General features: G+C 39.2%; 1 protein-coding gene across 1 annotated transcript in view; it reads right to left on the reverse strand.

Annotated features, from left to right (window-relative positions):
• LOC106141975 (uncharacterized) overlaps window positions 1-12053 on the reverse strand; it is a 33684-nt gene that overhangs the window by 19472 nt on the left and 2159 nt on the right. Inside the window, exons 2-11 of the mRNA XM_060947563.1 lie at window positions 11466-11597; window positions 10385-10563; window positions 9912-9936; window positions 9247-9345; window positions 8247-8408; window positions 7454-7654; window positions 6293-6391; window positions 5291-5433; window positions 4806-4848; window positions 291-413 (exon numbers count right to left, since the gene is read on the reverse strand). Of these exons, the coding sequence (XP_060803546.1) occupies window positions 291-413; window positions 4806-4848; window positions 5291-5433; window positions 6293-6391; window positions 7454-7654; window positions 8247-8408; window positions 9247-9345; window positions 9912-9936; window positions 10385-10563; window positions 11466-11597 (1206 nt within the window). The remainder of the gene's footprint in view (window positions 1-290; window positions 414-4805; window positions 4849-5290; window positions 5434-6292; window positions 6392-7453; window positions 7655-8246; window positions 8409-9246; window positions 9346-9911; window positions 9937-10384; window positions 10564-11465; window positions 11598-12053) is intronic.

A 12053-nucleotide genomic window follows, 5' to 3' on the forward strand; every position in this document is an offset into this window, starting at 1 on the left:
TTTTGTGTCAGACGCCGTCTCTGTGGTGTCAGACACCGGTTGTCTTGTGATAGAGACCGTCTCTCAGGTGTCATACGCCGTCTCCCTGGTGTCAGACACCCTTTCTGTGGTGTCAGACACCGGCTGTCGTGTGATAGAGAATGTCTCTTATTCGTCAGACAACTGTCTTTTCTGTGTCAGACACCGGTTGTCTTGTGATAGAGACCGTCTCTCAGGTGTCATTGGATTGACAAAGCCGCGGAAAAAAACTAGCGAAATAATTAAATTAATCTTATTCGAGTATCTCTTACAATTTGCAGTGTGGCCATCAGTTTGTCATGGTAATGCAGAGCCCGCGTCACCGCGCTGCACTGCCCGCTGTCCTGCCCGCTCTCCGCTCCGCTGCCCGCTACGCTAGACGCGCCGTGGCTATCCTATAACAACATTAACAGTGAAATTTACACTTTCATTTTAATTTTTAGAGCGGTAATATGTGTAATTGTTAATCTGTATTTATACTGAAACGAACATGAACATTTTTCACCTTTCAAAAGAGAGTGATGATTGTGGAGGAAGCAAGAGAGGTCTGTAAGGATCGTAGCAATTGGAACGCGTCTCTGCCTACCCCAATAGGAAACAGGCGTGATGTTATGTATGTTAAAGGTGCTGGTGGATTAGACTGTGTATGTACCACGGGCGAAGCCATGGTCGGTCCTTAGTGAAATATATTAATGTTCTAATCTTTTCGAAAACGACCTGATTATAGGTATGCAGGAATCTGGTAAGTTGAGTCTTACGGTGCGATCAATATTGTGAGGAAACCTGCACATTCAAGCAACTGGATGTGTAACCATACTGGATCTAATACGGGTTTAGTCTCCTCTCCAGAGACCACTACTACTCTACAGTAGGATGTAACCAAGATTGCGGCCTGAAGAACAAGGAGATATTTCATTGGGAAGACTTATGCCTTTGTCAAATACAAAAAGTCATAACTTACTTTAGTAAAATCGCTGTTATCCGAATCTCCACACATTATAAGTCCGTTAAACATCATCGTCTTTAGAATTCACCAAAACTCGCATAGATCATTTAATCAGCATTTCGAAATTCGAAAAAAGCATTCTCGAAACGCACGACCAACATTTAAAAAAAAACTTAAACAAACAGTCAAATATTAAGAACAATATTTATTACCCAAAAAAAAAAATTGCAAAATTATTTTTTAAAAATAATCGAAACACAAACAACTAAGTACAGTCACCGTCATAAAGCTACGCTACTATTTACTACGCTCACTCCATTCACTAGTTATCACTGGACAAACAACAATATACACGTGTTTACGCCGGCTTCCCTCGCACAATAAACAGAGAGTGCTGCGTGACGTGTTTGCGACTGCAACGGAGACTGCACGCTATTTTCGGTGACGTGCATAAATTAAAAATGATATAGATGGTGCGCGGCAGGTGATCATTCATATAAACACGTCTATAGACAGAGCGTCTACCCCGCAAGGGATATAGACGTGTAAGGGATATAGAATATAGACGTGACCCCGATAGCAGGCTTGAAAGACTAATAGGCCACGTTCAGCTGTTAGGCTTAATGATAGAATTGAGATTCAAATAGTGACAGGTTGGTAGCCCATCGCCTAAAAGAAGGCAGGTGATCTAACATAAGACTAGTATTTATAAAGTCTGAGAGACGCATCATCAGAGACTACATCCTTCAACTAGTCATGATCCTTGCTTGCTTATTTCGCCTCATCCACACTCCTCATGCAAGCTCGGCGATTTTGGGGCACTCTTGTTTTGATCTGCTTGAAAATTTGCTTTAGTGATTAGGTATAGCTTTAAAAACAATAATGAACCTTTATATGTCTTTGTAATCATATAAATTAACCAAATCTGTGTGTTTGTTTGTTTGTAAACTCTTTATTGCAAATCAAAAGAAATATACAACAGTCATAGGATTTAGAAGAATGAGTACAATGGCGGACTTATCCCAATCGGGATTTCTTCCAGTCAACCAAATTTCATTTCATTTAATCGTCGTTTCATTGTCAATTTCTCTATTTTCTTTTTTAGTTTATTTTGGCACAAACAGTCATTACAACATTTTTACAATAAGAATTACATATTAAATAGACAAATGGCGCCGAAAAATTTAACAAAAAACATATAAATTATGCTAGTGTGTTGACAACATAACAATTAACAAAATAGGTTAACGTAATACATAACATAAATAGTTTACACATATAGATAAATTAAAGCAGCATGTTTCTCCAACCAACAAACCTAAACCAACAACGTCAACAATGGCACAAACTTCACAAGATGACATAAAAATCCCCATCACAAGCCATGCATATTTCTGTTTTCACGTTGTTTTGTGTCTTTTGTAAATACTCTGTTTGGAAGTGGCGGAAGCGGGCGCGGCCCAGTTTGACTTATTCTTAAATTCAATGCATTGATGTGGCACGGCGGTTTTATGCGAGGCAATTTTCAGGTCGGTTTAACCGTGAAGTTTTATGTCTTAATTTTACGCACGACTGTTGTAGAGGAACATCTTGTACCTATCTATACTAATATTATAACGCTGAAGAGTTTGTTTGTTTGAACGCGCTTATCTCAGGAAGGAATCTCTTATATAGATAAACATCCAAAACCCAGGCCAATCAGAAAAAGTTCTTTTCTCATCATGCCCTGGCCGGGATTCGAACCCGGGACCTCCGGTGTCACAGACGAGCTACTACCGCTGCGCCAAATAGGCCGTCAATTCATATTTAAATAGGTTGCAAGCCCATCGCCCAAGAGTCCCAAGTTCATAAGCCTATCCCTTAGTCGCCTTTACGACATCCATTTTAAAGAGATGGAGTGGTCCTATTCTTTTTTTGATTATTAGATACATACATACAAAAAAAATAAAATCACGCCTCTTTCCCTGAGGGGTATAGGCAGAGACTACCTCTTTCCACTTGCCACGATACATACAATACAACAAATTAGATAACACGTGGAAATAACCCCATCCAGTGTTGGTTCATTAGCGACTATAATCAGCGTGTCGCGGCGTCACTTCCGGCGTACCGTTTCGACACAACACACCTCGCATTCACACCCTGGTACACTCGTGTTGATAAACAAATAACAAGAAAAAAATAACTAAGGCGCCACACTGTTTCTAAATACAGGGTGACATTTAAAACAACTGCATCCTTTTAAACATAGACTATGCTTCTGAGCCGTTTGAGCCTATTTTTATTTAAATTAAACGTCATCATTTTCACATTTTAAAAACCCTCAAAAACTACGTCACACGCATACAAATACATACCCTTGTGGTGTCGTGTGGTTCCCGGTTGTGTAGATGTAGACAGAGCCAGCAGTCTTAAAAAGACTGATAGGCCACGTTCAGCTGTTTGGCTAAATGATAGAATTGAGATTCGAATATTGACAGGTTGCTAGCCTGTCGCCTAAAAGAAGAATCCCAAGTTTGTAAGCCTATCCCTTAGTCGCCTTTTACGACATCCATGGGAAAGAAATGGGGTGGTCCTATTCTTTTTTCTAATGGTGCCGGGAACCACACGGCACCATCCTCCAGGCTTTAAAGTCTGGTGGCGTTTTACCACGATCCATGTACCTATTAGTACACCCCCCCATAGACCACACAAAGAACCATCTTGTCTTTTAAATTAGACAATGTGCATTCGTCCACGATTCAGATTTAAGAGATCTATATTTGTAATTTGACGTCCGGCGAAAATGCTGCATAGTAATTTGTTCCGCCGCTTCTTCTACATTGCGCTTTGGAAGAGGTAGTAGATATAATTAGATATTATGTTATGTGACCTTGTATTTAATTTTGAAAATAAATCTATTCTGTTTCTTCATACCAAAGTACCATATCGTGAACCATAATTATATTTACGTGGAATACCTACATTACCTCTCACCTAGATTTCTTGTATTAGGTAGGTATATATTTCAACATAAATGGCGTGTGGTTCCCGGCACCAGTACAAAAAAGAATAGGACCACTCCATCTCTTTCCTATAGATGTCGTAAAAGGCGACTAAGGGATTTGCTTACAAACTTGGGATTCTTTTTTTAGGCGATGGGCTAGCAACCTGTCTCTATTTGAATCTCAATTCTATCATTAAACCAAATAGCTGAGCGTGGCCTATCAGTCTTTTCGAGACTGTTGGCTCCGTCTACCCCACAAGGGATATAGACGTGACCATATGTATGTATGTATGTTTCTACATAAGCTTTTTCAGCACAAACTATTTTTGTGCTCCACTGTACAACATCTCACCGGCAGTAAATTTCGCTACATTGTAACCGCAGAGTGTGCTTTGATGTCGTCGGCCGACACAAATCAAACTTTGTTCCAGTTTGATGTGTATCTGACAAATAATAACCGTACTTTATTATACTCGTATATAAAATGAAGCACGGTTATTTGAAGATTGATAATTCTATACCCAGTGATAGTGGGAAGACCTAGACGAACGTATCTTGATCAAATTAAGGACGTCCTGGTAAAGGGTCAGGTCAAAAGTACCCGAAACCGCCGAGCTTGTGTGAAGAGAGTTATGAATGTGGATGAAGCGAAGGAAGTATGCAGACATCGTGGCAAGTGGAAAGAGGTAGTCTCTGCCTACCCCTCCGGGAAAGAGGCGTGATTTTATGTATGTATGTATACTTAATTCTAAATCTCTTTGCGTCTTCTAATTGGAAATTAAAGAGTTGATTTACAACATTGAAAATATTTTTGATCATAACTTTTCAGTAATCTTTAAGCATTTAGATACTCACCTTTGGGTTTCCGATTTTGACCGCTGTCGGCTCTGTTTTAACCCTGAAACAAAATAATATCACTTGCTATATTTTACTTATTCGTACTATAAATTAACTAGCTGTGCCCGCGACATCGCCCGCATGGAATAGTTATTTTCATCATTGGTGGAATAGTTATTTTGGGCATCATTGAATAATGTTCCTCGTGTTTTTCTTTATCACATTTTCAATTATTTCTTCGCTCCTAATAGTTGCAGCGTGATGTTATATAGCCTAAAGCCTTCCTCGATAAATGGTTTATTCAACGCAAAAATAATTTTTCAATTCGAACCAGTAGTTCCTGAGATTAACGCGTCCAAACAAACGAACAAACAAACTCTTCAGCTTTATAATATTAGTAGGATAGATGAATATGGAAAGGCCTCATGTAAAGCTGAAAATGGCCTATCAATCATTTCAACAGATATAGATAAGGGTGTAATAATATCAGACGTTAGCCTCACCTGCTATCTGGATTTCCACCACCGTCTTTGGGTCTGGAACTGCTGCTGATCTGCGCTCCCCGTAATCTTGGACAAGAAGTCTTCACGCAATGCTGCAAGGCGGCTGAAGACGCGTCCGGGACCAAAATTGGGGCTGACGTCGACTAGATATAAAATAACTTGTATTTATCAATCATACATCACGTCTACAACATTTGCGGGGTGGACAGAGCCTACAGTCTCGGAAAGACTGAAGGCCACGTTCAGCTGTAGGTATGCAAATAGTGACAGGTGGAATACCCATCGCCTACAAGAGTAATGTATGTATGTATATATACAAACATATACATATGTATGCTGGTATAAAAGTACTTACCTACCGATACCGGCAAGGGTATCATTAGAAACAAACTTTTTCTGATTGGCCTGGTCTTGGATATTTACCTTTTTAAGTATTTACGAGAAAATATAGTATCCTTGATTTAGTATCTCGATCTGTGTTATTTGTCCTATATGTTTATTTATTATAATAAATACCCACATTAAGTTCCTGCGATCTTCTTATTATCAGTTGGCTGGAGAGATCCCACTTAGGGATAAGCCCGCCTTCAGTGAAGCATTTACTTACTTAAGTTTTCTGTCAGACCCAATGGTTGACTGGTACTAAGCAAATGCTCCTAGCATTAAGTCCGCCAATTGTGCTATACATTTATATTTTTTTCAATTAAGTTTAAAGTGCCGTGTGGTTCCCGGCACCAATTCAAGAAAGAATAGGACCACTCCATCTCTTTCCCATGGATGTCGTAAAAGGCGACTGAGGGATAGGCTTACAAACTTGGGATTCTTTTTAGACGATGGGCTAGCAACCTGTCACTATTTGAATCTCAATTCTATCACTAAGCCAAATAGCTGAACGTGGCCATTCGGTCTTTTCAAAACTGTTGACTCTGTCTACCCCGCAAGGGATATAGACGTGACCATATGTATGTATGTAAGTTTAAATAAATAAATATTAGAACTCACATGCTCAATAATAGCAACGTCCATGGAATGCAAGCTTCCACCGTCCGGAGACAGGGCGGCGCTACTAAGCTCAGGCTTTGACGTCATCGATGGACTCCTCTAGAAAGAAACATCGAATAAAGTAAGTATATTTTGTGTGCCGTGTGGTTCCCGGCACCAATAAAAAAAAAGAATAGGACCACTCCATCTCGTTCCCATGGATGTCGTAAAAGGCGACTAAGGGATAGGCTTATAAACTTTTTGAATCTCAATTCCATCATAAAGCCAAACAGCTGAACGTGGCCTATTGGTCTTTTCGGGACTGTTTGCTCTGTCTACCCCACAGGGGATGTAGACGTGATTATATGTATGTATTTATATTATGTGTGACAAGCGTGGTACGCCCACAAATAATACCTATTTGTATAAAGCTACGAAAAATTTCCACATTAAGCCAAGAGGATTATTTAATATATATTTAACCCTGCGAATATCATTGAAGAATAGAATTGTTCATTATTGACGCACTAAATCAAACATTGGTCCAAATACGATTAATAATAATAGAGCAGGAACTTACTTTGACAGCCGATGGGTTCAGTTTCAAAAAATCACACTTCCTTATAAAGTCGGTATGAAAATTTCAATATCGCAAAGTTTCTTACGAGTCCATTACAAATCCCTAAACACAATCTTCTTTTTTATTTTAAACAATGTAATAAATGCATGTTCATGATTTAGATAATATGTCTTTGTTGTTTCCAGAAATTTGTTTTTGTTTTATTTTTCTGAACATTAATAATAATCATAATCTTTATTTGCTAATAAAACATGGTATTACAAGATGGTACAAAAAGATATAGGATACAAACATGTTTTGCTTGTAGTAAATAGCATGGAAATACATATAACATACTATTTGTCTCGGTAATCACTATGATTAATAAAAGTTTTTGTCAACCTGCTATTTATTATATAATTGATTATTAAATGGTACCACATTATATTGCAGGGACATATATATTCTCTTATGGAAAACTAAGACTACGCAACTTATTATGATTACTTAAAGTAACAAAATTAACTTACAATAAAAAAATCTTTTAGTCAAAACATTTAATACAAACTAAATTATTTAATTATCAACGCCAACATTCCTAGCCGTACATCTCAGTCTTGTGCCAAAGACTCCTGAGAAGCGAACCTGGACTGGCGGTCTTCCGAGCGCGCGCGCGGCGGCGTGCAGGCGGGGGCGGGCGTGCGCGCGCGCCGCGGCTGTGCGCGCACGCACGACACCGTCACGGACTCGTAGCCGCGCACGCGCGCGTGGTCGCCGCTCACCAACTCTCTGTGGCTCGGCGGCTTCTCTGTCACTTCTCTCAGCTGCAACAAAGATTGTTAAACGTCTTTGTAAAAGCCACCAAACACAGGGGAACCCGAGACGGAATGAAACTCATTGCCTCCTGAGATACCTACGTGACGCTAAATCATTGTCTAAATTAAAAAAAAAATAATTAAAAATGATTATTTCTATAAACCTTGCTAATTTGGTATACATATATTATATATATTTTATGTAAGTTTATTATTGGGTATTTATATATGTATTTTATAATATTTTTAGTCTTAGATGGACTAGAACATTCTGTCTAATTTTAAAATAAAAGATTTTGAGACATTCTTTATAAAGTCTCAATTGAAAACAAAAGAAGATTTTAGACTCTTATAATAGGAGTCTAAATTTATATTTTTTTATATAAGATACCGTTGTCCCACGATCGTTGCAATACTAAAATATACATACATACATGCATATGGTCACGTCTATATCCCTTGCGGGGTAGACAGAGCCAACAGTCTTGAAAAGACTTAATGGCCACGTTCAACTATTAAGCTTAATTATAGAATTGAGATTCAAATAGTGACTAAAATATACAAGAAAAACTAAGAGCAAGCATAACGACGTCCACTGTACCTTGGCCTTCGCCTGCTTCAGTTGCCTCCGCATTTCCCTGATGATGTCGTCCTTGAACAGCGCCCTGGTGCTCGCCGCCCTGCATTGCTCCTCCAGCGCCGCGCACACCTGCCGCATGGACTTCAATTCTTCAGATAACGCCACGTTCGCCACCTTTAGAGACTGCAGAAGATATATGAGTAGCCTTCTCTAAATATCTATCCTACTTGTGGCGACATCTCTACGCCACTCGTCACAACATCAAATCACACAACAACTGTCAGTCATCGCGTAGAAATTGACGCGCTCAGCCAATAGCAGCAAAGAACCCAAATCGCGATTTCAGAGATTTCACGGATTGGAGCTATAATATATACAACCTCCGACACAACATCGTTGGAGCCGCGGTTCCCCAGGCATAACACCTAGCCTGGCGGAAGATCCTCCCTTTGGTGGCGGTCGAGCCGAATCATCGCTCCCGCTACACTACTGACTATTTCACAAATCAATCAGTTGTCGTGTGGTTCCCAGTAGTACTCAAGAATAGGCAATGCTTGCTTAGCTGTTAAGCTTAATGATACTATTGAGATTCAAATAGTGACAAGTTGCCTATCCATTGCCTAAATAAGAGTTTCAAGATTATAAGCCTATCCCTTAGTCGCCTTTTACGACGTCCATGGGAAAGAGATGGAGTGGTCCAATTCCTTTTTTCTATTGGTGCCTGGAACCACACGGCATACTGTTTACACACATACATCTAGTGCAACTTTTAATATGATCCAAAAGAGTAAGGTAAGTTCCTCTGCAAATATTGCAGAGGTCAGACAGATCGTCATGTAAAAATCTGACAACCAATCTACGATCAAGGTCAAAAGCCGCATCCTGGGCTCCTCTCCAATAAAGTTATGCTGTAAGCGGTAAAAAAGCGAATCAGTCAATCGTTTTTGCATAAATTTATTCAATCTACCTTTTCCCCATGCAGAAAGGTTTATTTAGTGTTCTATAAAAGTAATTAACACACCTTAAGACTAGCCTCTGTCTGCTGCAGCCGCTCTTCATGTCTCCGCTGCTCGTCCCGCAGCACCACGTTATAATCCTTCACGGGCTCCCAATCCCGGCACTGCAACAACCAGAGGCTCATGCCTTCATAGTAATAAAATAAAGAAGCCTTTGCCGTACCAAAATTAAAAAAAAAATACGTACAATGCAATTTAAGCCATCAACGTCAGTAAAAAATGGCGGCTGATCAAACCAAGAAAATGATTTTTTCAAAAAAAATTTGAATTTTGAATACGTGAATTGAGCGTTCGAATGGTTCACTGAGTGAACCATTCGAACGCGAAGTTTTTCGAAGTGAACTTCACTCGGCATTCGAATGAATTGGTCTTGTAATTTTTCAGAAAATTGCCAAATTACTACTCAACCTTCACATCGTATTTGGACCAATGTCATTTGTAATTGAATTACTAAACCAATAAATTACCTAGGAATAAAATGAGGAGGTGAAATAGAATGTAAAATGAAACCAGAATGCTTATTAAATTGAAACATATAATATATTATTATCAAAAAAAAAGTTTATAAAACAACACTAATATAAAACTCGCAACCCGTTTCTTCGTGGACTCATTTCTTGACAGAAAATGTGCATGGTTTTAGTCTGTTTGGATAACGTTTTGGTTTCACGTCGCCTTGCTCCAACTTTTCTCGCCTGAAAAAAAAAATCAGTCATTTGGTACTTCAAATTGATTTGATATAGCAGTTAAATACAAAATAATGTAGCGGCAGGGACATACTGTATATAACCCACAATTAAGGCAGTAGAACACAGATGTATGGCAGAAGTCGGCTTTTATAAACCGACTTCTGCCATACATTTAAAGGATTCTATTCTAGCGTTTTCCACCAAAAAAGAAAGTGTGCCCAAACTATCCGACGTATTCCCACATCTTCCATCTTTGTCCCACATCTTTTTTATTCTAACTCTTAATATCTAAAGAAAGTACAAACTTATCAAATAAGAAACAAATGATCGTGCAATAGGCGTAGCAAAACTTAGGAAACTAAAAGTACTTAGGAATTTGGAATAAACAAAGATATGGAAACAATTAACCTTATTTATAGGCAATTTGCTTGACAAATAAATAACAGACACTCACCAATCCAACGATCCGAATATATCAGACTCTGTGATCTCGTAGAAGTGTATCCCGTTGAGGGTGCAGTAGTCGAACTCTCTGAGCCTGCGCAGCACCTCCACCAGCCCGCGAATGTCCGAGTCCTTGCGCTCGAGGCGCCGGCGCAGCGACGCCGTCTCCGCGCGCAGCTCGCACAACATCTGGAGGTATATCGATCTTAAGAGGTATTGCTTGTTATAGATCGAAATAAATATTAAACTCTGAAGATGCAAACCTAACCTCAAAAACGAGTGACTAAATTGACTCGAAAGATCACGAGCAAATGACCTGATAGCAGAAACCGGTATTAAAAAAACCTAGGAATTTAGGTAAAGTTTTCTTCCTTGTTCAAAATAAGACGACCTAATATAAAATTTATCTCAAGAAATTGAAGATTTGGAACTAAATTATGAAGATATACAAAAGATAGATATTGTGCGAGTTGCGTAAACGGAACAGTCTACTTTTAAATTTTCGCAAACAAAAATTAATTGAAACGATTTGTAATTAAATGTATCTTAATCTTTTAAATTTTCAGATCTATAGTTCTAAACTCAAAAAACTGTATACTCGGGCAAACGTTTGACCTTTTTTGAACGGTTTGACGACTTAAGTTTTACTTTGGACGTTCAGCCGACAAATCTTGAAACCATTCGTCGACAAAAGACAGTGGACCAATCATGAAAAGGCGAAAAGTTATGCCATCGAACCGTCCGTAGACCAAACGAATTGTCGCAGAACAGTTTCAGATACTTTACCAAGCGGAGTTTTACCAATAACTAGTAAAAATTTTTTTTATAAATTCACAAAGTTCTTCCACTTCCCCGATTTTATATGCATACCTAATTTCTGAACGAACGAATGATAATTTATTTGCAGTAAAAGTGAAAGAGCACGTGCTCCGCACAAGTAACTAAAAAAATAAATAAACAAATCGTCTTATAAAACTATTTCTATATATCGTACCTAATCAATCACGCGTATTTCTCTTACAGTAAACTATACTTTTATTGAAAATTTGTCTCCCGAGAGAGACTAATATGCGTCACAGCTGAAGATGTACCTCGAGGTGCCTCCTTCGCTCGACCATCAGCTTGGCCGTGGCCTCGGCCTCCAAGTCTTCCACGGCTCGCACCAGCAGGGCGTTCTGCCCCACCAAGTCGCCGACCCACGAGCGAAGCAGTTCCACTTGCTTCTGTGTCAAAACATCTTATGTAACTGTCATTTCTTATGAGACATTAATGATACTAGCGAAGAAACATACAATTGGTAATGCTAGATACATACATACATATACATACATACATACATAAACTCACGCCTCTTTCCCGGAGGGGTAGGCAGAGACTACCTCTTTCCACTTGCCACGATCCCTGCATACTTCCTTTGCTTCATCCACATTCATAACTCTCTTCATGCAAGCTCGGCGGTTTCGGGCACTTTTGACCTGACCCTTCACCAGGACGTCCTTAATTTGATCAAGATATGTTCGTCTAGGTCTTCCCACCCCGACCTTTCCCTCCACACTCTCCTTGTATATCTGCTTAGTCAACCTGTTTTCATTCATCCTCTCCACATGACCGAACCATCTCAACATACCCTTTTCTATTCCTGTAACTACATCTTCTTTCACATCACAACATTCCCTTAT

The sequence above is a fragment of the Amyelois transitella genome, chromosome 2, assembly GCF_032362555.1.
Source record: "Amyelois transitella isolate CPQ chromosome 2, ilAmyTran1.1, whole genome shotgun sequence".
Classification (NCBI taxonomy): Eukaryota; Metazoa; Arthropoda; class Insecta; order Lepidoptera; family Pyralidae; genus Amyelois; species Amyelois transitella.